The 27443-nt window shown below is 37.3% G+C and overlaps 1 protein-coding gene across 1 annotated transcript; it reads left to right on the plus strand.

The window, feature by feature from the left end:
• Positions 1–27235, plus strand: AASDHPPT (aminoadipate-semialdehyde dehydrogenase-phosphopantetheinyl transferase). Its single transcript, XM_062514628.1, has 6 exons — positions 1–144; positions 939–1164; positions 14040–14161; positions 14881–15042; positions 21752–21829; positions 27077–27235. The coding sequence occupies exons 1-6, from the start codon at positions 1–3 to the stop codon at positions 27233–27235; spliced, it is 891 nt and encodes a 296-aa protein (XP_062370612.1).
• The last annotated feature ends 208 nt before the right edge of the window (positions 27236–27443 follow it).

The following is a 27443-nucleotide window of genomic DNA, read 5'->3' on the forward strand; positions in this document are numbered from 1 at the left end:
ATGGGAAGCGTGCGTTGGGCTTTCCCTTGTGGCGCTTGGCGACCCCGCCGCCGGGAGTGGCTGCTGGCCGCGCAGCTGGTGCAGCCCGAGGAGAAGGAGCGCATCGGCCAGTTTGTCTTTGCCCGCGATGCCAAAGCCGCCTTGGTACATGGGGAGCGGGAACGCGGTTGTTTCTCTGCACAGTCAGCGTTGCCCAGATTCCTGATTTATCGTAGGAAAACGTGTCCTGCAAGTGCGTTTCAGGGATGTAAAGCTAAAGGATAAGGCTTATATAAAAGTACGAAGCTCTCCCTCACTGAGGAGCAAAGAGGGGCGGCAGGCTGCTCTCAGTATGCTCTGAAAGGCATCACAACTTCCAAGTCATGATACCAAGTCAGGAGACAAAACTGCGTACCCTGGGAGACTCCACATAGGACATCGGTGTAAGGACTAGGAGAACAAAGCTGTTTTACATGATTCAAGTTTTGAATCTCGCCTAGTGATACAGTAATACACACCTGCTAATTAGTGTGGAAGGAGTTACTCATCACGTTTAGCTGTTGAGAATTTCATTTAGCACCTAAGTAGTGAATGGTTGTACTGAAAGGAAGGCTGTTGAGATAATTTTACTGTTCAGGGTGGTGTAAAAAACATTTATTTGTGCCACAAAGTATCGTAAATAAGGTAGAGAAAGAAAGTACTGTGATTTGTCTGGGCTTAGGCTGCTTTTCGTGTTGTGTTGACTGTGATAATACTGACAATGTATCTGATATTCGTGTGAACTCTTTTGCTTAAACTTATTTGACACAGCTTTTATAAAAGGGAGAAATTTAAATTATTTGGCTAAAATACACAATTTGATGTCAGCAGTAATAAGCCAACATTTTTTAGGCAGGTGGTTTTCTAGCAACCACATAGCACAATTGTTCTGTATGAATTACTTCCATTTTATTTCATAGGCTGGTCGCCTGCTGATGCGGAAATTGATTGCGGAAGAGTTGTGCATACCGTGGAATGAAATACACTTGCAAAGGACATCAAAAGGAAAACCTTTCCTGGCCAATAATTTCCTTGGTATCCGTTCAAATTATAACTTCAATGTCTCTCATCAAGGAGACTATGCAGTCCTTGCAGCTGAGCCTGAGCTTCAAGTTGGCATTGATATTATGAAGACTGATTTACCAGGTAATGCATTATGGTGACTAAAACAGATTCTGCAGTCTTTGAGTACTGAACGTTTTCTCATTTCCCAAAGAACCAATCTTTGTCCTAGAAATTTAGTGTAATTAGAAGAGGGTATATGAATATGTTTTGGATCTGGGATTTCTAGCTGTTAAATGCACTCCTTGTTGTTTATTTTTGGGTCCATTGTAGGAGAGATGCAGATATATTTCTCATTTAGAGAAGCAGAACCCTGGGAAAATAAGTAAGGTCATGAATCTTTCTATCATAAGGGCAGTACCAGCATCTGCAGATACTTTAATTATGGATTTACTGTCTGTGAGGCAGAAGCAGGAGCATCTTTTCAAATAGGGACAATGGGATCCATCACCATGAGATGTATTACTCAGTTGTCCCATAAGTATGGACATTTTATATGTCAGCCACCTGGCAATGCAGATTCTGTGTGACTGTGCAGTAATCCTCAGTGAGAAGGGATCATGTGAGGTGCTTTTGGGAAAAGACTAAACTTTAAAAAAAAATTCTATTGGCCTATTTATTTGTATGAAATTACTGTATAGATTAGTGAACTTCAGGATCAAAATTAGGATTGTAGCAAAGTGTATTTTTAAATACAATTTGATTAATTTAGTTTGCAGATGTTCATTGGTGAATGACTGAGTTAAAGGAGAAACATACAGGGATTTATGATTCACTGGAGTTCTGGTTTTTTAGAATCTTCCTTGAACATTTAACCAGATATGAGAGAGAATCTTTCTTCACAGTTTTTGGAGTTGCCTGGCATTAAGGCAGAGATTCAGGTAAACCCTGACTGGATCACTTTCTGTTTGATCACTTTGTACCTTTTTAATGATAACTACAAGTGTACAGTTTTGGATTGTCACATTTAGCTAGGATGCACAGAAACTTTGCTGCTGTCTGAAGTTCTTTCCTGTGACTCACACCTGCTCTAGACCCTCCCTCTGAACATCATGGTCAAGGTATGAGGCCACAGGGTAGCCTTTAGCGGATCTTCCACCATCTTCTTCTGTTGTGTGTCTCCTGACAGGAATTGTGTCCAGTGGGTAAGGCTGCTTTGGTACAGGGACACACCTGACAGGACTGCAGTAGCACAGGGCCCAAATAACCAGATTAAGCTTGAAGCTGGTGCTTTTATCATAACCCTCTCAGGTAAAACAAGTAAGGTGATGTCCCAGCTGTGTCTCCCCACAGCATCTTGAACACCCTCAACCTGTTTGCTGGGAGAGCTGAGTTACAGAGAAGACCTTGATGCTGTGCAAACACTGCTGTAACTGGTGTGGTATCAACGCTGGGTTAGGCACAGACCTAAAACACAGCCCTCTACAGGCTGCCATGAGAAAGGTAACGCCTGGCCCCTGCACCCTTGGAAACATTCTGGTTGGGCTGCCACTGGTCTTACCACAGGACTCACTAGTTTTAATTCCTCATTCCAAAGAGTTTCTGGTTTCAGTGGGTAAATAGCAACAACCATAGCGTTCAAGCATTTGTGTTTGAAGTTTTCTTGGGAAGTGCAAAATCCAAATTTATACAGAAAAATCAAAAAAATTATATGTGGAAGTAGGGATTTCTTACATCCTCTGCTGGTACTTTATGCATCTGTAAATGTAGCTGGCATTTTAAAGGTGTATTGTCGATGTCCAGCTGACAAGTTTTATGAAGCATGTTAAACTTTATTTTTGAAGTCTAAGTAATACTTTGAGATCTGATACAGACAGGCTTCAGTGTTTTTACCCAGAGAGAGAAAAATGTTGGTTGTTTTGGAGATGCTGGTGATTCATAAAACTGAGCAGTGAAAGGTGACTCATGTCTTTCTTTTCATAATTATAATTTGTATTTTTTAAAAAGAAGTAAGCTACTAATGGAAATGTAATAATTTTATGTGGGAAAGAGGGACAGTAAACGAGTAATATCAAGGATAGAACTTTGTATTACAGAGACTGTAATTTAAAGCTTTCTTGAATTTATTGTTTCACCTAAAATTTTTCTGATGAAGATTTTTGTCTTAGTAGAATCACCTGCAACTTTTTTCATTGTTGGGCTATGAATAGGTAACACTGACTTTACCAATATTATTTTCTCTGATAGTTCCACTGAGTGGTGCTCTTGTTCTGCACTTGCTAAGTACATAATATTTCTGAAGGTGGATCCACTATAAATCTCTTTCCTTGGAAAAGCTGCAAGAACAAAGAGTTCCCTGTGAACAAAGTACATTTCAGTAGGTTTGTTTTCTTCAAACACTTGTTTAAATACAAAGTAGTTAATTGTGTGATGTTATCCAACAGCACCTTGATTGCGATCTCTCATATTGTAGCTCTTACATTCCTTTATTGTTCAACCATCGAGCATGCAAAATCTGCAGTGCAGATAAGATAAACAAGAGTATCATGCAGCTGAAAGTTTGGAGAAGTCTGCTGGTTTTGTGCTACTATGTAACAAGGAATCCTGGATGCACATAAACATTTTATGTCACTTCTTAATCCGTGCTATGTATTTTTGTTTTACTTATTGTTTGTAAGAAACTGCCTCTCTCCATATTGCTTGTACTTCATTATTAAAATCTGAGAAATGAAACTGTGACAAGACATAGCCTTCTTCAAAGGTGAAGGCAGGCCCCACTAGAAGCTGTTCTTGCCACTACAAACAGCAGCAGTTCTACAAAAGTTCCACAGGTGTGTAGCAGTTCATCACCCTTTTTATGCTATTCAGATGTTGAAGTAAATACTGTAGGGATGGTAGAAAAGGAAAATATCCTCTCTAGATATTGTTGCCTCTAGATATAGGTATCATATAGATACTGCATATCCTCTTTAGTGTTGCCTTTTGGTTATCTGTCAGGTTATTGTAGATTTAAATCAGTCTTTCAGTTTAATTGTTTTTGAAGAATTACTGAGATTAGTGATTATTTTTCTTTTCTTTAGATTAGTTTAAGACAAATTCTTGAGTTATCTGGAAAAATGCACACTGTCCTGTACGTTTGTTAGTAGAAGTGTCTGTGGACATTATTTGGCATATGAATTGAATGCATATGAATTTATTTTAAGCCTTTCTAAAAAGAAATGAGAAGTATTCTCACAGTACTGTTAATTCCTGTGGAAAAAAACTGAGCTTGTGTTTGATTTTTTAATCTTATGGAAAAGAAATTCTGCAACAAGTGTCAACTTGGCTTGAGTGCTGTGTGGGATGTTGATTGACCAGTCACTTAAACTCTGTAAAGCAGAATGCTTTCAGAGACTTAGGAAATAATTATAGTGTAATAAAGATTGCCTTGAGCATTTCAAAAAAGTTTAGTTCTTAGGCTTAAGAGCCTTCTTGCTGTGCAAGTGAATTTCTTTTCACTAATGCAATTTTTTAGCTTAGATGTATTTGCAAAAGTAAGTGATTTAACAGTTCATTCCATATCTTTGAAAATCAGCCTGCAGTCTTTCTTACCTATCCCACTATATTTACTTTGATCCAAACATCTCCAATATCAATTTTATTCCAGAATTAAATATTTGACATGCAATAGAATTAGCATTTCTCATTAGTATTTTGGTTTTTTGCTAGGCTTGCTTGTTAAAAGACACAAAAGGGTAAATTTTCTGCATGTGAATTTCACAGAAATATTAATTTGATCTAAAAACACTCCAATAAATGTTTTTTTAAGAAAATAGGGTATTATGTGCAAACACGGAATTATTTGAAACTTGTTTTCTCTTAGGCAAGGAAATATAAAAAGAACTTGACTCTTTTTATTCTCATTATTACATTATTGGGGTGAGGTAATGCAAGAGATTTTAGAGATCTTCAAATCAGAGACAGGTCACACGTGTATCTAAGTCCCACATGAAGAAGCTAAATACTGTACTTCAGTCTAGCTAGTAGAGTAAAGCTCTGTCTCCAGACAGTTTTAGACTTTGTGCTGTTAATTTTGGTGTATTCATAAGCCTAATTGAGTTGGGCACATCTACATCGTAGTTAAGATATTTGGCATGTCTTTTAGATAGCAGCCATGTACAATTTTTTGAACTTGCAATGCTTATTGCTGCATTTCAGCTTTTCAATAAGAATTTCCTGACCTGGAAACAAATTCCAAATCAGATTTTTCTTTAAAGTGCTTTTGTCCTTACAGTGATTTATTTTTACCTTGAACAAAGTTTTAACTGTTTCTGGTTTTATTTTTGTATTTCAGTAAATCTCATAGCAGCAATCAGCATCTTATCTTTTACTGCTAGAGATGATCACCAAATTGTTAGCAAATGCTACAGCTTTAGGTGTAGATTACACTGTATGGAATGAAGAAATTAACCAAGGGTTTGATTTAAGTGTTGCTTCTTACAGATCAAAGAAGTCATAATTTATAAATACGTATGTAAGCACATCATTTTTAGGTGTGAAGGAGGTTGAAAGAGCTGATATCCTTGTTGAGCTAAAGAATCACAGTGATGGTATGCACTTACACTGAGTAAACAGGGAGGCATTTCTTTGTTCTTGTTCTATTTGCAAATGGGAAGAGACAGCCATCTTAAATGTACTCTCAAAGAATATATAGCAGTTTAATTGCTGTGATTTATTCACATTTCTCACACAGTTTTAACCTGGAACTACACAATTCTGTAATTGATAAAGCACCAATGCTTGATAAACAGTGAAAGAGTTGGTACTGTGATTAAATCTCCTCTTTAAAGGAAAATTTCTTTATTTTCCAAAGAAATGCTCTTAATCCTTTATGACTGTTTCTTTAATAGAAACATGTAAATCCATTTGTATTAAAATACAAACTGGTAGTAAAATGCAGAACTATGAAACTAGGATGTGGAGAATATATGTTTAAAATGAGGGATAAACTAGCAGTAAAGAAAAGAAAAATCCTAAACTAGGAGCTCTTATTAAAAATAAGAGTTGGTACAAAGAGTGGCTATAAGACTGCTTGTCAGATTGTTTTGGTGTTGTGGCTTTTTTTTTTTTTATTCTGCACACTGAATTTACAATAATCACAATTTATTACTTAATTGGTGTATTGGGAAATTAAGTTATACAGTCACAATGAGCAGCTAAATAGAACTGATTTTTTTCTTTAACTAAACTAGAAGTGCTTTTCAACCTGCAGTAATGGCAGTTAGCTTTGGCATTCCAATTAAAAAAATGTAGCAGAAAAATCTGATCCAAGGACTAAGGTTAGGTAATTACTATGCAGGTGTTAAAAAATTGCCCTTTGAGGAGTTTCTTGCTAACACTGCCCACTTCCAATAGCTTCTACAGATACATGTATTTGTTGCAGGAGCTGGAACATAGAAGGTGACTTTATTTTGCCTTGTCAGAAGCTTATTTGGATATTGACTGTGCAGGTATTACAGTTCGGAGCCCTTACTCGTTTCAAGGTTGTGAGAGTCTTTCAGAAACAGATTTTTTTTTAATACTGTCTTATGAAATGGTAGAAACTTGTCTTAAATATTTCACAACTCTCCTCAATAAATAGTAAAAAAAATAGCCTCAGCGGTATTTCCCTCATGTATTTACTTTCTAAGACAAATTCTAATTTTCAACATGGCAAATATTTTTATATTTCCTCAATACAGATGACAGGTTGCTTATGTTATGTCATGTTTTCACTAACATTTAGGATTGGGAGATATTTGCTACTTCCATAGGTAGCTGTTTACTTGCCATTTGTTGGGTTGAAGCTGGGAATTCTAAGCATTCATAGATATTATGTGCTATGTTATATTTTGATGGAAAATCCAATTTTGTAATGTATTAAAAAGTTATTACTTGCCCTGCGTAGTTTTCCTGTTAATACATCAGACCTGTTGGGTTCTGTATCAAGCATGTATATCTTCCTTTTTCTTTCTTAGTAAAAACAAATTTAATAAAAGCAAAGCAAACACTCGGAGATGATATCTACAAGAGTACATACAGCTGATGCAGGTGAATAGACCATTGAAGTTCATAATTTTTTCATCTGTGGGCCTCTGCTTTTTCATCTGCTTTTGTCATATTGCAGCACATTTATCTTCCACTTGAATCTTTGCTTGTATATTTTGGCTGGATAAAAGATAGCTCCTACAGTGCCAGAATTTGATTTGTGTGATGTTAAGGGGAAGGATATGGGGGGACAACATGCCAATGACTAGCTGACTGCTGTCTCTTCTGTGTGGGAAGACCAAACAAATCAAAACATACTGGATTTCAGCTGTCACGTGGGGCAAACAGTCTTTCAGCTGCTGGCAAGCCAAACAAATGGCTTTATAAGGTTTTGGGATTTTTAAATTTTCGTTCATTTGTTTTTAAAGAATGTCCTTATGTAGGAGGGATTGATTCCCAAATTTAAAACCCCAATACTACTTCTGTCATCATTTGGGGAGGGAAAGAGGGGAGCATAGTGTACAGAGAGAGGTGGAAAAGTTTGAAGTGTGAAGCTAAGGGATATTTTTCCTGCATTCGGCTGTGCAGTTCACTTCTGGGACAGGCTTCTGTGCGGTGTCCTCACTTCTGCCATTAAAAAGCAACTGTTGTTTGTTGGATTCAGTACTTCATAGGATAGTGTGAGGTTGAAGGACAGTCCCAGAGTGTGTGTCTCAGTACTGAGGACCATTTCCACACCAAGTTTAGAGGAGACATCTCTTATCAGACTCTCTCAGGGAAACCAGATGAGTTTGAATCAGCTTGTGCTTTCTAAGGTCGCGGAGCTTCCCAGGATAAAATTGCATTAGTCAGATCAAGGAGGTGTTAGAAAGTGTGAATCGTGTAGTGAAATTCATGTGGAAGATGATGATGACTTAGGTACTGAGAATTGGCTACCCCCCCAAACTCTTTTTTCCAATATAGTATATTATATGCTAAATACCAACTGGATTCTGATGCAACCCCAGGTTCTGCAGTGGTGTTAGCTTCTTAAAAATACACTGTCACTAAATATCTAACTTTTCCTGCTTGATGAACTGTGAAAGGGAGCAGAGAGATCTGCTATTGTGGTTAAATCGCCTTTTTTTTTTTTGCTTGTCTGTTTTCTTTGACTAGTAAGCGTAGGGTTTATCTTGTTTGTTTTCTTGTATTAGTAAATGCTATTACGTTATAGGTTTTCTTTAAAATGTTAATTTTAAAGCAAAGGATTAATTGCCAAAGATTTCAGTGAATATCTCTGAATGTGTAAAAAGACCTAGTATATTACTTCATAAAATGTAAGAAAACTTTTCAGAGATCTGGTGGCTTGGTAGTACTATGTAGCATAAGGCTATGGAGGGTCAGACACCATCTGGACTTTTTTTTTACATCTGTAGTCGTGTCGTCACAACTTGCTTTATAAAGTGAATTTTTATGTTGATTTGGATTTTGGGGGTTGTGTTTTAGAGTGATGCAGCATAACTTCCTAGTGTTGAAAGGAAGTAGAGTTCCTGTTCTTCTGGCAATGCAATGATTGCTGTAACTGATATTTGTTGTGTAATGAAAAAACTGATTAAAATGTCTTTTTTGTGGGGTAATTTTTGTTTTTGCTGAAATATTATGGCTACCTAGAGCTCTGCTATCTGTGGTCATATGACTTCTTGGAAAGAGCTTAAGCAAGTAAAAGGTATAAGGGTTGACAAACACAAGAAAGTTCTTATTTTATTACTGCTCATTTTCTTATTTGCTATCACTATTTATTTATAAGCACATTTTTCTCAAAGTATTTGAGGTCCCTGAGTCATCCTAGTGATTAAGATCTCTTGTATTTTAAATGCTTCTATTTTTTCCCCTCAGAAGCAAACTAAAACCATGAGATTGCACTCAGGTGTGTTTGACTGCAAGCTTTTCAATAGCAAATATATGTTCCAGGTGAATGTTTGGCATGGAAAGAACATATAGAAATATTCTGGAGTCTGAACAAAATTTGAGAGGATCTGGAATGTTTTTTAATTTACACAATAAATGACAAAAAGCGTGAATCTGCTGCAGACAGTGTGCTACTTGTCTTCAAATTGATCAGATGTGAGGTATCCTGTTAACAGCTTTTTAATTTTATTTCCGTTTTTTTTAACCAACTCATAGCTGTGTCAAAGCTGCTGTTTTTTCCAGTCAAGTTTTAGAGGTAGAGCTATCTAAGCCATTATGAATCTTGGCTTCCTATTGTTTTACATTCACTATCAAGGCAGCTTGTTTAAATGTCCATCACTGCTGTTAGACCCAACCACACTAATGCAATTGAAACTTAACAGTTTCTCTGATATTGCGGAGACTTAATGATGCTATCTGCAGAGAAAATATCAGACATTATCAAATTATTTCAGTCTCTTTATGACTTCCATTTTTACAGTCTGGAAAATGTTGAATAATTCGTAGGCGGCAATGTCAAATTTTCAGACATTTGAGTTTGTGCTTCTCTGGGGCATGCCAAGACAAAACACATCAATGTTAACATGAGAATGGATGTTTCACATACATATAATTGGGAGAATTGTGGAATACTGACAGGAAGTGTGGAGGTCAGAGAATGTAAATCCAATTTCCAATTCACACAAAAGCTGTGTTGAGCTAGTAGATTGAGAAAACATGCATTGTTAATGTTCTATCTGTTTCTTGTAAGTTAGTAATTTGTCTCACTAATTATTTGCCTTGTGTTGTTTCTAAACATCTGTACAAGGGTTAGTTGGTATTAATAAACAATTAGTGCTTGGGCATCTGTTGCAGAAGAAATGTTTTCTCTGTATCAGGTTGCTTTGGTTTCCTTTAGAGACACTAAAATGTGATCATATATGGTCCTACACCAAAAAGATTGTCAGCTAATCCAGTCCAGGACTTGAAACATTCATCAAATACAGTTTATAAGCTTCACAGCTATCTTGTGTTTCACATTCTTAGGTACATTGAGCTGTTCATGCTTCAGTTGTTCATTTTGCTATGTTTGATGTGTCACACTGCCACTTTACCTGTTTTCCATCTGAAAGTGAACTGATTGTATTGATTAGGAATTAGTTCTTGGTCACTGACCTGCTTCTTTTATGCAGTTGAAGTTGGTGAGGAGACTGTTTCCATTCTGGGGTTTGTTTTGTATATTTGTTTTGAGTTGGGTTTTGTTTGTTTATTGTGTTTTTTCAGGAGATGAGTTGATCAATGACCTGGCAGTAGTAACTTTATAAGCCAGTTTGTTGTGTCTGACCAAACCAAGCTGAAGAGTGTAAACTCAAAAATCCTGAAATGAAGATGGTCAGTCATCAGTCATCTACTCTTCTCACTGTTTTTGAGAATGCATGGCATGGTTTAAACAATTTTTGGTACAAGTTTCTACCCTGCCTTTGTGAAGTGTGCACTGTATTACCAAAGCTGACTTATGGTTAACCTGATGTTTGTAAAAATGTAAAAAATATGAAGATTTCTGTATTAGCCTTGTGGGTTGCAATTTTCACTATTAATAGCATCATAGTTCATATGGATCTTAATTCTGATTGCTTTTATTTTCATACAAATGCAGCTTGCTTGGATTCTTTAGCAGGTAGAAAAAGGGGGAGAAATTATGCTGTATTTATGTACTATTTCTACGGTGCATTTGCAAACAGAACTAGAGAATATAGTCTGTTCTCTTATTCTTCTCTCCCACCTCTTTTTAAAATCAGTCTTTTATATCTGTTTTGTGGCATTACTGTTATTTAGGGAAAAAGCAAAACAGATTTTTTGCCTAGTCTTTTAAAAAATCTGACAAAAACCACATTGTCATTTCAGTAGAAAACATGGCATTATGTATTAATATAAATAATTCATGCAAAAAATCCAAAATGCAGACACATATGAACACACACACTTACCTGCATGTAGCATGTTTACTTTCCCTGTAAATTGACATTCCCTTAATATTGACATCTTTTTTCTTGTATCACTCGCTATTTCCTCTCCTCACTTGTCCTGAAATTTACCGAGTGTTGTCTGCTTTTAATTTAATGAAGAAACTTAACTTTGGGTTTAGATTTTATTTGTAATGACTAGAAAGCAATTTTTGAAAGATTACTCAGCTTATATTCTTTAGGAACTAATGTACTTTAAAGTGTATTAACAAGGCGTATATTTTAAAATCAGATAGGGCAATACAGCTAATGCTCAGCATTAAAAGGAGTTAGTTTGTTATTTTGAAGAGCTCTATTTCCTGACATAGACAAATAAGAAGTTCGTACTTAAGAAGTAAGTTTATTTCTGAAACAAGTTGACAAGGGGGAGCTGCTTTAGAAATGCAAATTCCAAACCAAATAATTAATTGCTATATGAACTTGTTCCTGTTCTTTCAAGGAAGCTTTTTATAAATTGTGGCAAGTACATTTGAGGGTTTTTTCATTTTTTTAAAATCAAACTAAAAGCAAAAACCATAGAATTTAAACAGAAACTTTCTGCTGCTTGTAGTTTTGTCCCCTTCATATCTCCTATGTCATGAGAGACATGGAAGAATTGAAGGGGGTTTTGCAAAGGGCCACCAAGGTGAGTGGCGCTCTGGGGAACTTGACTTAAAAATGCTGATGGAGATGGGTTTGTTGAACTTGAAGAGGTGAAAGTTCTGAAGAGGGGAATCTAATCACAGTCTCCCTGAAATGCAGCTGCAGAGAGGACGTATGTAGCTGTCTTCATGAGGGTGCACAGGAGCAGGGCAAAAAGCAGCAGGCTCGGGTTGCTTCAGGGGGAGTTCTGTCTGTATAGAACAAGTCTTCACCAAGAGAACAGCTGAATACTGGACTAGGTTCCCCAGAGAAGGGGTGAAGTACTCTGCTTGACAGGGCCCTGAGTAGCCCAACATAAGGCTCTGTTTTTCAACAGAAGGTTAGACCAGGTGGTCTCAAAATGTCCTTTTCAACCTACATTTTTCCCATGCTTCTGTGAATCCGTCTTTCTCTGATACTGAAGCAAATATGGGGAAATGGACTAGGCAGGCTGTGATACTGCAAGTAACTGGTAGAGAATAGTAGTCCTAAATCCTCTGATCTGTTCCTCAAGGCAAAGCAGCTGTACTGCCTTAAGGAAACAGAGAGTGAGTGCACTTAAGGACTAAGTAAGTGGTGCCTGAGCTTTTCAGAAGAGGAATGTGACAGACAGTGGGAGTGGAGGGGAAAGTACTGTGTGAATTTGAACATGAGTGTTGAGAAGGGTAGCTGAACAGTTGAAGAAACCTGTAGGACAAGAAAAGGGGTAAGCAATGAGGAAGAAAGCAGTAGCATTTGAAACACACTTGGTGTACTAAATGGTTTAAGCATGGGGTGTATTCACCATGTGTGATAAAGTTGGGATGGCAGGGCTTAACAATGCAGGAACCTTTATATGCCTCTACATGCTGAAGGTAGCATAGGGTGAATAGTCTTGGGTGGTTTTCTCTGGTAGTCCTGGTTATTGAAAGGAGGAGAGCTTTCTGAAAGAGGAAGAAGGGTACACCAGAACATTCTGGAATGTTTTGTAGTTTGTATCACAGGAACAAGCTGGAGCCTCACCACTGTTGTCCTAAATATTCGAGAAAAGAGAGAAAGGGGAATAAAGTGGATTGTTTTGAGCAGGTATTAATGTAGTTATTTGTAGTTACTTGATTGTAAAACGAGCCATACAAACACTGAGATGAAAGAAAATACCTCTCTCCTAGTTCAACGATGTTTTTTCTTATTTTTTTTTTTATTTCAGGGAAGTTGGATTGTGTAAGTAGATGAATATGGAATTTGCCTTGGTAATTCATCAAAGCATACTTAACATTGTGGTTGCTTTCTTCTTCTACTGTTATATTCTCCAGAGGGAAGTTAGTCCTGTCCTTAGATTGTTCTGGGTCATTCCATTAGCTTAGTGCTGTAACTGTCAACAAAATTGTTTTAAGATGTTTGCTTTAAAATGCAGTTGAGGGCATCTCTGAAATGTCACTGCCATGTCTTGTGGGACGTGTATGTCAGATAACACTTTGCAGAACAGTTTGGAAACTGTGAGAAAACCTGAATGTGTGCTTTAGTGTAACATTAGTTTGTTCAGATCAGTCACTACTGCTGCCAATACCTGCTTTTATTTACTGCTTAGATATTTGTAGAAGACAATCAGTTTATAGAGAAGGCTTATGACCTTTATGCCTAGTTTTGGATGGGGAGCATGAGCATAGGAAAGCAAAGTTCCTTGCCCAGTCAACTCAAAGAATTACTGGCACATCTAGAGTTAGGATCTGCATTTTAGGCAGTTATTTAGTGAATGGGTTCTTCAAAGTTGCATGGTATTGGGAGGGGGGAAATGTCTTGGATTTAATATAACTAATATTTTATTGGTGTACCCCCCAAAGACCTTCTATGCAGTGCCACACAGCTGTGATTATTTTTAGAGGAACCTTAAATTTAATCTAAGTGTTTGTAGGTTTAGTAGTTTGAGGCTGGGTTTTTTAGAGGATTTTTTTTTCTATTCTTTCTATTTCTTACTGTTATTATGGGCACCTCTCTGCCCCCATTTCTCTTCCAGAGTAAATCCAATCCAAATAGCTTAATATGTGTGTGATAAATTCGGAAGACTCTGCTCTAAAAAGTGTTTCTTTTGTACCCCGGCATCCAAGGGGAGGAGGCAGAATAGCTTGGTAGATTTTGACAAACAGAATGCTGTTTTATAAAATGTTACTTGATCAAGCTGTCAGATGCCAGAGACTGTATATGCTATGTTTGTAGTTGAATATAATTTTTTATGCTTCTATAAAATCAGCATTGGTTAAATACTTTGTCTTTTAGAGAATGCTGGAAATACTGCATCCTGAACAATCATCAGCTCACTGCTTTGAGGCTGTATAAGTTCAAATGGTGGAGCACAGTTGGTTCATAAATTTTTTTTCTTAAGTGTTTTTTCTAGAGCAGTAATGTAATTCATTTGCTTGTTATTACTACTCTGTTAAAAATTCTGTAAATATCTCTGATTTATAGGTAGTAGCTCAATTCCAAATTTCTTTCACATAATGAAGCGACAGTTTACTGAAACGGAGTGGGATGTAATCAAGTCTGTGAGTAATGAATGGAGGCAGCTGGATATGTTTTATCGGCACTGGGTAATACTTCTTTTCCTATTTAAAGTCTGCAAATGTTCACATTCTTTTCTGATACAGTTTATTATTTTCATTATAGTAAAAATGTAATCTTTTTGTAGTTGCACAGAATCATAGGATGGTTTAAATTGGAAAAGACATCCAAGATCATCAAATCCACTACTAAACTACATCCCTAAGCACCATCTCTACCCATATTTTAAAGAATTTCAGGATGACTCAACCACTCCCTGGGCAGTTTATTCCAGTGCTTGAAAAGCCATTTGATGTAGAAGTTTCTCCTCTTATCCAATTTAAACTCCCCTGGTGCTACCTGATACCATATCATGTGAAAATATTCTTGGACTTTATATTTCAGTGATTATTTTAATATCAGAATAACTTTGAGAACCATGGTACAGCTTACATTTCCAAAAGGATCTATTAGTTGTTTTAAACACATAGCCAGAACAAGGTAAAGCATTCATGTCTATATGTGCCACAGAGTAATTTCAGTTGCATGTTTATTTTGATGCAGCAGATTAAGCTGGGTATAAACTATGCTGGTAACTTTTTCTCTTGATAATTTCATTGGTCTACCCTCTCATTTACAGTAGTATAAATCTTAAATTTATTTTGTCTGCAATGTGTGCTCAGAAGGAATGTTTATAGAATAGTAAATAGGAGTTTAAAAAAACAGTTTATAGCCAGTGTAAATAAAATATATTTTTTGTGTCTCTTAGGCCTTAAAAGAAAGCTTCTTAAAGGCTATTGGAGTTGGAATTGGCTTTAACTTGCAAAGAATTGAATTTAATGTGTCTCCCTTGCAACTGGAAATAGGCAAGGTGTATAAGGAGACAAAAATGCTTCTGGATGGAGAAAAAGAAGAGGAGTGGACATTTGAGGTAAAGAACATGTTTTCACTAGTGATAAGTAATCTCAACTCCTTATGGTTGCATTGCATTTTTTTTTTAATTTGCAACTTCACATCTTTATTCTGTATAACCCCGTTGAGCTTATATTAATCAAAACTTAGGATACAAATCTGCAGCATTTTAAAGTTTGGGGTTTTTTTTAGTGATTGCAAGGGTACCCCATAGATGGATTAGTTGTAATGTCGTTTTATTTTTCCTGTGCCTGGAATATATTTCCTGCACTTTGGGAAGCTCATCCTAAGGTATGCAGGAAGTTCACAGAAATATATTCAGACCTGATTTCTTGAACACGTCTAAGATTTTGAAGTTCTTCTTCAATTGGTCTAGAATAGTTAGTCTCAATAGTTTGAGTCTTGGGGTTTGGGGTTTTGTTTACCTTCTTCAAAGTTACTTGCTCTTATTGCTAAAACATCTGTCCTTTCAGATCTGGTAAGAAATGACCACTATCATCTTGCATAGTTTAAAGGATATGTAGGGGAAGAGCTGATAGGAGCATAGTTTACTGGTGGACCTGGCAGTGCTGGGTTAGCAGTTGGACTTCAACACAGTTAAAGGTGTTTTCCAGCTTAAATGATTCTTATTCATAATGATCTCAAGTTATTTAATTACAAAAAAACCCCAAGCTTTAAAAAAATCAAATCACAATCCCATTTCTCTACACCCAAGGCATGTTTACTCAACCACTTTAAACAAAGCAAAAATGGAACAAACTGCCAAGTGCACTTTTCAATAAGATTATTCCGTTTTGAATGCATATTTGCATTTTGAAAGTACCTATATTGTTGGAGACAGCTGTTCCAATAGAGCTGTCTAAATGACAAATTTCTGCTATATGCTTATTTTCTTTAGTATACAAACATATACCCCGTGCATGTAGTATCAAAGAATGAATGTTCCAGTAATGTTTAACTTCAGAGTATAAGCTTCCTTCTTCACAATTCATTCCTTCATTCAGCATTCCTATCCACTTTTGGTTTTGTGTTACTTTACAAGTCTATGCATACTAAATCAGTGCTCTTACTCAATTCCTATGTAGTATAGCAATATCAGTATGTCATGAAATTCACTAGCTGGAATTACGCTGGCAAAGAAAGTTATTGGAAAGTCTGTGACACATCTTGTACCAGAATGCTTTCTGTATTACTGCAATGTACCATGGCCAAGGGAACATCTGCCTGTCTTCATTGAATTCTGGAACTCCTAATTTTGGTCTTTGATGTGCCTGTGGTTGATTCACAGAAATAGCCTGAAGATGATGATATAGATAGCTTCCTGTAATACTTAAATGCTTTCTAATTGTTTGGATTTTGCTTATTACTTAGTAATTACTGCAAGAACATTTGTGCAGCTTTTATCTGAGGAATGTCTCCACTTCCACACTTGCCCTCCTGCTTCCCAAGAGTGCAGTGTTATAATGAGGCAGATTCTTGTATTTCAAAGGAAGGGCTTGATATCAAGTTTCCTTTAAAAACGAGCTCAACAGGGATATAATTTCATTTAAATATCAACATTCATTAAAATCAAATAAATAAAATATTTTTCAGTTACCCGTATCCAGAGATCCTAAAATTAAGCATTGCTTTACTTTTTTGTCTCTTACCAAGTTTGTTTTAATTTTGTCTCCACATTTTTACTTAGAAGAGTCCTTTTTTTGTCTCATGAGATTTTTGAAATAACTTTTTTAGCTGAAAACACTAATTTTGAGAAATCTGGAAGAGTCACCCAAGAGCAGACATTAAGTCACCTGTAAGATTACACATATTACTGATACAGTCTTTTTCTTAGGGTCCCTGTTGTTCCAAGTTTACTTGAGGGAGCTTTTTCTATCAAATAAAAAATATGACCTCACTTCTACATTTCAGAGCTGCCTATATCTTAGTGAAAGGAAATGATCAAAGAGAGCAAGACTCTTATAATTCAATGATCACATATTTTTGATTGATTCATTTCAGTTTTAAAGAGAACCTAATTTACTAAAAATGGAAGGGAGAAATAAAGGGGATTTTATCCATTAAAATTACACAAAATATTCTGGAGTCTCCTTCAGAAAGTACCATGTAATATGAAAAAGATAACTTTGAATTCATAAAGACCAGGAAAATATCCACCACTTTATACTTGTCATGACTAAAAGGTCAAGAGAAATACTAATGAATCAGAACAAATCAAAGTTGACACTATTTAGACACCCTGTAACTGTTCACAGTCAGAACAAAGCCAGTTCAAATTGAAGAAAAAAATTTCTGTGAGCAGTGCAAAAAGGTTTCTCTTATTTCATTGTAAATACCAAATTAACTACTTTGTTATGTAGTTGACTGTTTGTGGTCCTTTTACCAAGGGTTTAGTTTTGCTTGAAGTATCCTAGCCCTCATTAACTCCCCACATATTTTGGCTTGAATGAAAGGCAGTTGATCAGAAACAGCCTCTTGTTTGATCTTGATGGAGGATTTAGCTTTAGGGTCTTCTTTTGATATATTACTCTAGAGTTTGCTATACAGGTTCCCTTCAGCTGTTTTGGAAGGAGTTGGAACTGAAAAAGCCTAGTTTAAAAGCATCAATTTAATTTTAAGACATGTCAGCTATATATGTGTTGAATATGCTTTATTCATACAGACAGTACACGCTTTCCTCATTTTAAAAAGGTAACTTTGTTTAGTAATAACTAAAAGACAGCTAGCTCAGTGAAGAGTGATAGCAGTATTTTCTCAGGGTGTTGATTTAGGATGGAGTCATTATGATGATGGTGATGATTATTATTATGGGTAATTCTGTATGCTCCATTTACTTTTTTTGAAGCAAATAAACTTGGACAATTGTCCTAGTTTCATGTCTGGTACAGTTAATTTTCTTCTTAATAGCTGGCATAGTGCTGTGTTTTGAATTTAGGATGAGAATAGTGCTGATAATAAACAAAGTCAGGGATTCCAGCTTCTCATAGTGCCCTGCCAGTGAGGAGGCTGTGTGGTATGAGCTGCCTACTACTGTGGTAAGAATGAAGTAGTAGTTCATTCTAGTAAAAATGAAAGATGTTGATTGAAAACAGTTATGACAAGTTCTATCACTTAAGGAGATCAATGTAAGTTTATAAGATAGATTTGTAGCAGATCTTATATATGGAAAAATATATTGGCACAGGAACAGGCTTCCCAGAGAACTTGTGGGTGTCCCATCCCTGGAAGTGTGCAAAGCTTGATTGGATGAGGTCCTGAGCAGCCTGGTCTAGTGGAAAGCATTCCTGTCCAAGGCAGGGGGTTGGAATGAGATGATCTTTGAGGTCCCTTCCGTTGTAAGACATTCTATGAGATTATGAAAAATAAATTCATAGTTAGTAATTTGAAAAATGTTAAATGTATTTGTTAATGTGTACATTTGTTAATACATTTGTTAATGTATACCCTTTCCTTACTGGTCCCAGTTGTATGTGACTGATTAGGACAAATAACTGGACAGCACTTACTGGAATCAGTGTTAAAGAAGAACCTTAAATGAGACATAAGACATTTATGTTTTCCTATCTGCCTCAACTTTGGATACAATTATTTTATATAGGAAGCACATGATTTATCCTAAACTTCACTCCAGGATTAAGAATCACCTGGGGGGACTGCTGTTGCACAAATAACTTTTTGCATTTTTTCACAACAAATATTTGATTGGCTTGTTTATATACAAATAGATTACTTCCAGAACCTGAATTTCAATGAGTGATTGCCTGGGTCAATTTGAAACATGTTTAGTAATTGCTGGTGTGCAGCTGTAGTTGGCATCTTTCACCCTCAGTAATAGAAGTTAATCCTGTTGCGTTGTCAGGAATAAATAAGACTAGAAACTTTTATTTCTAAGACTAGCTAATCCAACTGGATTCACTCATCAGTCAGTTCTGCTGGCTCGGAAGGTACAGATTCATCATAAGCTGTCTGTTGTTGAGTGAATTCATAATGATTTGAATTCCAGTCACATCATTCTGCTGAGTCTTTGAAATGAGATCATTGTAAATCTCTGTGTGCTCTAGTAACACTTTTGTTCTGTGCAGACAAAAACACATTTTGGTCCATTATATGTTTTCTGGTTAATAGAGAGGAATCTTAACAAAACAAGTTCTCTACCCTGAAGGAATTCTATATGATTGTCCTCTTTTTGTTTAATCATTTATTTCCATTTAAGATACTAATTTTATAAGCTGGTATAGCAATATCTCCAGGGGAGCAAGCTGATCCACTGTTTTTTGTAGTTTCAGTATGTTTCATTAATTCCATTGCTTAGGGTTTTTGCTGGCCACTAGTAAAGGCCAGCAAAGATGTTCCTTTCTGTATTGTCATTTAGATTTACATTGCTCTGAAACAGCAAAGATAGATGAAGGGCGTAGTTTGTTTTATTGTAAGATGCTGAAAGCTCTCTTTTGACCACAGAGGATACGTGAAATAAATAAAGTGGAACCTTTTTCATTCACTGTTCGTTGGGCAGGGTCTCTGCAGGGAAGGTCTGTTTAAACAGTCACTGCCTGTTAAATGCAGCTTTGAACAGAAAAAAACCATTATTTTATATATAACAATATGTAAAATGCTATCTATAATACACTTTTAGTTGAACAAACAAGAAGTAATATAAGTTGACTTCACAAAAAGAAAATCCTGTGCTTAAAACTGCTTGCAGACTTCTGATTATAGGTTTAAGCCACTGCTGAATGTACTGTACTGTGCCTTCTGTTCTGATCTGTCTTTGACCTTTTGGGCATGCAAAAAAAAAAAAGAAGGGCGGAAAATTTAAGTGATTAAAAAGGGGATATAGTAATTTTTCCATCTAGAAAAGCCCAAATCACCGCCAACCCAGAGCTATTGAAATGGTTTAGCAACACCTGATCAAACATCTAATATTCATAATGTTTCTTGTTTTTGAGGAAGTTACAGAAATGCGCTCACCAAGTACAAGTGGTTACCTCTGAGATAGCATTCTTTATGCTTGACGTGCTTTCAGTTTTATATCCTAGTAAAGGAGTGGAAAACTTGGTAAAATACCCCACAGGAAGCACATTTATAGCTCTTGCAGTCATGTAAACTACTGCTTACCCTGTAGGTTTGTTAGTGTTTCGTACATTAAATGGTTTTCTTAATCTAGACAGAATTGAAATGTTCATTTTCTTACTAGCACTTTTCAGAAAGGTATGACAAAAGGAGCTTGATGAGTTTTATTTTAAGTAGGTGAGGATTCTAAAGTTCACTGCTAAAGCTGTCAAATGGGCAGTTTTGATGCTGAAGAGATCAAAGTAAAAGCACAGTTCTATTTCCTCACCAGCACCCCTCAGCCAAGGCACCCACGTTTGCCAGAAACATCCCCCAACTTCACAGTTGTACTTGTGCTACACATCACTGGGGTAGCTGCTGCCTTGGTTGAGCTGGGATGAGTAGATTTAAGCTGAGCAGCTTGGCACCATTTTATATATGTGTGTGTGTGTGTGTGTGTATATATATGTGTGTGTATATATATATATACACATATATACACACACACACACACACACATATATATATATATATATATATATATATATATATATAGGGCTGTTTTGGAATCACAGAAATGGTATCCTGGCAACTGAAGCCTTTGAAAATTCTGTAGAAAAAGCCTGATGTACACTGTCACCATTGTTCTAAAAGACATTTTGCTTAGATAAAAAGGGGAGAAAAATGAGACAACTAACAACCTGTCAGAGGAAATAGGAGGAAAGCATTATGCTTTCTTTAGATTATAATATAGTGCAGTTAGAATATTTCCCAAGGAAGCCAAAACTGGAGATTCAGTCTTATGCCCCAGGAGAATATCCCAATGACTTTCTAATTTTCAGAATAATGGCAATATTTAAATTCATCACTTTCCTAGATAAAATTGTTGTTAATCTTGATTTCTACTTTAGAGAGTGTGCAGAAAATGCGTGAAAACTTTTGAATAAAGAAGCAGGGAAAATTTTATTTCCTCCCTTTAGATATATATATTTTTAAAACTTCAATGGAATTACGGCTTGGCTATAGAATAAGCATTATTCAGGAAACAGTAAAAGTCTTTGGGGTTCTTTTTCCTGAAACTGTTTAGGATAAATTTTTAGTCTTTCTAGAAGAAAACACTTTTGAACCAACTATTAAATAGGTAAAAATTATTACTAAATATATAGTTATACATCTAGAAGCATTGACTTGTACTTACACACAGCAGTACTCAGAGTAGTTCAGGAATTTGAAGTTGTGCTCATACATGCTGTCTGAAGGCAAGAGAGAGAGTCATTGGTTTAAGTTTACACTGACATCATTGTTTTTCAGAATACCTTTAGAGGTTCACAGTTCATCTCACTGGAAAAGGATGGTTAAGATGGGTTATATAGTTTGGGATTTAGAAGGGACTGGTAAAGGAATGCTCAGGTCACAAACTTCGATAATAAATGGATAAGGTAATGGTAACCTATAGTAATCTGTCCTCAGCCTTGTGAACATTTTAATATGTCTGCATCATTGAGCTCGCCAATAAAACTGCTAAAAAGTACTACTGCTTTTTGAATATCATTATTTTGAAGTATTTTATGTGATCTTGTGCTATTATTCTGAACCATACTCTAAATACTTGGACAATCTATACTCTGGAAACAGAGTAAAGAAAATGCATTTACATTGCCATTTTTCATCTTTACCAGGAAACCCGCTTGGATGACCATCATCACGTTGCAGTGGCACTTGGGAAACAGGAGGGATCTGTACAGAAGGATTCTGATGTAAGGAATTGTGATGTAGTTTCATGTCTTGATGATCACTTGAGTATAAACTTATGCTGTAGCTAAAAGTGTGTCATCTCATATACAGGGCAAAGAAGGCGGCTCATCTTAGGCACAGTATTAACCAGAACCAAGGAATATTGCTGAAGTGTTTCCTCTAGTTCTGTTGTGCTGTCCTGGTTTGAAAGACAGGTGTTTGCTAAGGAAAGCAGAAGCTTCCCTTTGGACTGAAAAAAAATGTGATTCTTCCGATTATTATAATTTTGGAATTAAGAGAGCTCTCAGGCAAAGATATGGGGGTAGGAATAACAGTTCTTTACTAGTATATCTAACACGACAAACAAGAACAACAACAGCTATGAAATTACCCACAAACAGAACAGTGACTCAGTCCCAGTGTTTTTTGGCTGCAGGCACCTTTTCCCTGAGCTGCAGTTCCCGGTGCTGGGGGCAGGCGGGTCCCGCAGAGCTGCAGGAGGGCTGGGGGTGATGGCAGCGCTGTCCCAGGGGGAGAGAGAGATGGAGAGAGAGCTCTCCGCTCACGGTGTGGGTCCTGGTGCTCAGCAGAGTGCTGGATGGTGGTAGTTCACAGCGAGAAGACAGCCGGGCAGGGTCCGATGATGGTTTCCCGACGCTGGGATGGGACACAGGCGGCGATCGTCCTTCTCGTCCGAACTCCGCGGGGGAAATGGGCTGAGGCCCAGCCTTCCGCTTCCTCTTCTGGCTGTTTGAATCTCGCGGGGTTTACCTCCTCTGTCTCCTCTCCCTTGTCACCAGGGCCCAGTCAACAGGTATCTTAGCATGACAATGGGGAAAATTCCACAGAGGGAAAAAGGGAGAGAACCAACCCCCAACATGTGCCTATTTCAGGAAAGGTCTGTGAAGGAGGAATAGTTTCAGAAGGCAGCAGCAGATAGTGTCAAGTCTGTAATGTATGTATTCAGTGTGTTCATTCAAGAGAAGATTAAGTGATTTTTGTCTCAGCCTGTTAGTACTCATGTGGGAAAGATGGTTTTCACAGAGGGAAATGGAAACAGTGAACCAATCTGGACTGCTAAACTTGTATGACACCTCACCAAGTTGATTTTAGTGGGGGACTGTCAGTGCGTGTATCCCAGAGCAGATACATGCTCAAACACCAGTATGACAAGACAACACTTGAGACAAGCAAAAACAACCAACAGATGGGAAGAACAGCAGTATTAGTCTTAATTCCATGTGGTGTCTCAATTGAGAGAAAGAGAAAAGCTACTTAAAAGCTTTTCATGGCTTTCTGTGTAATTTAAAAAAAAACTTCGCTTGTGAAAATAGCAATAAAAGTCAAATTTTAGGGACAGGCAGACTGGCAAGTTGTAGCCAAAACAGCCAGACAGTCAGCAAGTTAGAGTGTGACAAATTGCCAGATTTCCCTCTGGTGTTCTAGTTGCTCACAAGAAAATTGGCTAGTTGTTTTCTGTTATTTAGATACAAAGATTCTACCAGGAACTAGAAAAAAAAGGAAAATTAATACAGGAATGGATAAAAGCATGAAATGCACACTATCATTGTGACAAAGTCTGTGTTAATGGATAACAATGGGAGGCAGACCTTTTAACTAGTAATGGTTAGGTTGAGAAAAATAGGTATTAAACTCCCTTTGAGGATTTACTGTGTTAAATCAGTGGACAAATATTTTTTTACAAAATTATGTGCATTCTTTTTGGCAGGACATGCTTAAGTTCCTGTTGGGATTGCACATTATCCTTCTGAGAAAAATACTGATAACTCTAAGTCTCAGGTGAAAAGAAAGTGACCATCATTTTGAAAGACAATTACCTAAGTATTCTACAGGAAGCCAAGATTTTTAAGTATTGACATTCGCCATGGACGCCTTAAATGTATCGTAAAAAAAATAGCCATGATATCAAAGGTTATGATGTAAAGTCTTGGAGTCAAGAGGAGTCTCAAAGGCTTACTTGTCTACTGACTAAATTTATGATGACCTAAATTTCATTATCTCAGTTCAATGAAGAAAGGTCATTTAAAGCAGAACAAAGAGAGCATTCTGAGACTCCCAGTAAGGAAATAAGTGAAAATGTATGTGCTGTTGCATTGTGCCTTTTTATGCCTCCTTCTAAAAGGAACACAGAGGAAATGAAAGTTGCCTTCTCTCTTTTATAAAAAAACACAAAATGGATTCTATTTATTGCTAGATGTGCTGAAAGAAAAAAATTGTTCATTCTAGCTTAAAGTGTGTAAATGTTACCCAGTTGTTTCAGTGTGTCAATGTTTGTGTCTGTTCCCTCTCCACAATCACAGGAGTAATTCATTATGGCCTGCTTGCAGAATATCTATTTTCAGCTTTCTTCACAAAATGATATCATGTACCTACAATTCCCAGGAAAGACCAATTGTTATGTGAATGAACTGTAATTAAAAATCTCTAGTGTCAAGAGTTTTGTCAAAATGCTAGTGACTGCTACATGCTTGAGAAAACAGAACATTTAGCTCTTAATCTAGTTCTAGACATTTATCTGAGGCTAGTCTCAATAAAAGATGGCTTCGTTTAAAATTCTTTATAAATCCTGTGTCAGATATCAAGTGTCATCTGTCTGTCACTTGCTATACTTCACAAGAGTTGTGATGCATTCAGTCAGGACACACTTCCTTCAGACAGGCACGTGTTGAAGTTCAAACTACATCTGTTAACAACTACTTAGCTCGGAGGCTTGGTTTGTATTTGGTACACATCTGTAATGTGACTTGCATGGCTCTAGGCACCATTCCTGCAGCTTTACCTCAGCTCCAAAATGTCAGATGAACAGAAATATTTCAACACCATGTCACTTGTGTAAGGACATAAAGTGAGAGGCAGCTCAATCTTTTTTGCTTTCAGTCTGCATTGATAGTGAAGAGTTCTTCCTGTGTTGTTACAACAAGCACAAACCATTTTGTTGTCTCCACATTTATTCCTAATAGTAGCCTACTGCTCAAATACTGAGGTAGAGAATTTTTGCCTATTTACTCACCTACCTTCATCAGTGTAACAGAAAGATAACAGAATCCTCAAAATTGACCTTGGACAGAGTCACCTCCAGCACTTGGATGTAAGCAAGGAAGGGTCTACAAGGCACAATTATGAACAAGTTCCCCAAATCTTCTCCTGGAACTCAACGTTCTGGAGTGCCTCTGAAGTGCCTGTACACCAGTGCACTTAGGATGAGGAATAAGCATGATGATTCAGAGATCTGTCTGTGGATGCAGAGTTCCAAGATCGCAAGGTGGTAGAGTTCAGGGTCCTGGGGCAGTGAGGAGGACTCACAACCCTTAACATGAGGAGAGAAAACCTCCTTCTCCTTAAAGGACAGAGGGGTCATGTGGGATAAGGCCTGAGAGAAAAGCTGCTTAACATTCAAGGATCATCTCCTCCACTCTCAAGAGAGTTCTACCTCACTGCATATGAAGTCAGGCAAAAAGGCCAAAAGGTCTGCATGGATGAACAGGGAGCTCCTAGCCAAACTTGAGTGTAGAAAGGGAAGCATACAGAGGGTGGGAGCAAGAGTGGGTAACATGAGAAGAACACAGAAGGATTATCTGAGCATCTAGGGATGAAGTTAGAAAAGCTAAAGCCCCAATAGAATTTAATATGGCTAGGGATGTTCAGAGCAACAAGAAGCACTTGTGTAAGTGCCAAGAAGCTAAAGAGAAGGCTTTTGCTCAACAAGACAAATGTTGAAAGAGTCTGAGGTGCTGAATGCCACCTTTGTGTCAGTATTTATTAGCAAGGCTGGCCATCAGAACTCCCAGGTTGCAGGGATGAAAGAGGAAGGAGCAAGGAAGATGTGCCCTTGGAGGAAGAGGATTAGGTCAGGGAATGCTTGAGCAAACTAGATGGGTGTAAGTCAGTTAATGTTTATAGAACACAACTAGCAATGCCAGGCCCCTCTTAATAATCTTTTGCGGATCACGGGGACTGGGAGAAGGGCCTGAAGTCTGGAAGAAAACCTGTAAGAAGGAGGACCTACTTGGTCAATTTCTGCAATGAGGTGACTGGCCTGGTAGATGAGTTTAGAGCAGTGGGTAATTGTTTCCCTGTATTTCGGTATTTTCTATCTCTGGCACTGTCTCTCATAAAATCCTCCTAGAAAAATGCTGAGTACTGGGTCAGCAGACAGTATTGGAAATTGGCTTAATGTTTGGGCCCAGGGTGTGGTGATAGAGGCACAAAGTGTGGTTGGAGGTCAGTTTTCAGTGCTGTGCCCCAGAGGGGTCAGTGCTGGGCCCAGTGCTGTGTAACAGCTTCATTATGAGCTGGATGATGGGGCAGTGCACTCTCTGCAGGTCTGCTGGTGACACCACACTGGGAGGAGGGGCTGATACACCTGAGGGGTGTAGTGCCACAGGGAGAGAGACCCTGACAGGCTCATCAAAAATGAGTCACTTTGTCTTATGTACCAATAAGCACCACTGCAGGGGAGCCCTATTGAATTTTACGAAATATTAAACATAAACTTGAGCAAAAGCCCATTTAGAAGAATCAGCTACATTGATATTTGGTTCATGCAAGCTGTACTGTCTGCCCTGCTGTCTGGAAACAGTTACATTTGGAGGGATGTACAGCAGGCTGCACAGTAGTGTGCTAAAAAAAAAACCCGAAAAGCAATTTTTCTTCTTTGAAATGTGACTTGTTTTGCTTGGAGTGATGAAAGTAACATGGAGACCGTGACACTGTCATCTCTGATATCTCAGTCCACGATTAATTGGATTTAACATGGGGAATTGCAGGTTGATTGTGACCACTTCAGTTTTTAAGTAGCATTTGTGTCTGAGAGAAGCATGTAAAACGTCAGTGACTACTGGTATTAAAAAGAGTACAAATAGGCACACCTAGTGGAATAAATCCTAGCACAGTTGTCTCAAATAATCATATCTGCTGATGAATGAGGTACAATTTGTTTGATAGTGGTCTTTTTCTTTTTTACGGAAATTAAACAGTTATTCTGTCATACTTGCAGCATTCTGTAGCCCTTGTTCCATCAGTTTTGTGAACTGCGTTTCAACAAAAAACTCGATTTTTCTGTGTGGCCTGTTACATGCTTCTAGTAGTTACTGTGTAACCTAAATGGGGAGAAGCGACATTAGTCTGAAATACAAAGTGTTTTCTTTCTTCTTCAGTAAGCAATCTGTAGTTTAAACATGACAGAGAATTTTACAAGAAGAAAATTGATATTTATTGACTCATGTTTTGCTAATATATGTTTTCTTTAGGTCCGTTCCCTGGAGCCTAACCAACTGCAATTTACATTATTGGCTTTTGAAGATTTAGTTGCATCTGGTATTCCAGTCGCACCTGAGGATTCTGCATATTGGGACAATTTCTGTTCAAAGCAGGAGGGTCCAGTGAAACAGAGTTTGCATTCAAAATAAGACTATGTATAAGAAAAAGAAACCTATCAAAGTTCTTATGCTGCTATCCTGTTTAATTTGAAATATGGGAATAAGTGCACATGTGTAAATGAAGCTGATCTTTCCCTGTTTAAGCTGACAGCCTGATTTTCTTGACACTTCATTGGAATTATATGGAAGACATGCTTCCTTACTGAAGGAATTCTGAATGAAAAGCCTAAACCAACAT

This window comes from Cinclus cinclus, chromosome 2, assembly GCF_963662255.1.
Source record: "Cinclus cinclus chromosome 2, bCinCin1.1, whole genome shotgun sequence".
Lineage (NCBI taxonomy): Eukaryota > Metazoa > Chordata > Aves > Passeriformes > Cinclidae > Cinclus > Cinclus cinclus.

Excerpts from the sequence above, each read along its gene's own strand:
- AASDHPPT (XM_062514628.1), top strand. The coding sequence starts at position 1 with ATGGGAAGCGTGCGTTGGGCTTTCCCTTGTGGCGCTTGGCGACCCCGC. Across the intron at positions 14,162-14,880 it reads ATATGTTTTATCGGCACTGG|GCCTTAAAAGAAAGCTTCTT; the intron begins GTAATACTTCTT and ends TGTGTCTCTTAG. Across the intron at positions 21,830-27,076 it reads CTGTACAGAAGGATTCTGAT|GTCCGTTCCCTGGAGCCTAA; the intron begins GTAAGGAATTGT and ends TGTTTTCTTTAG.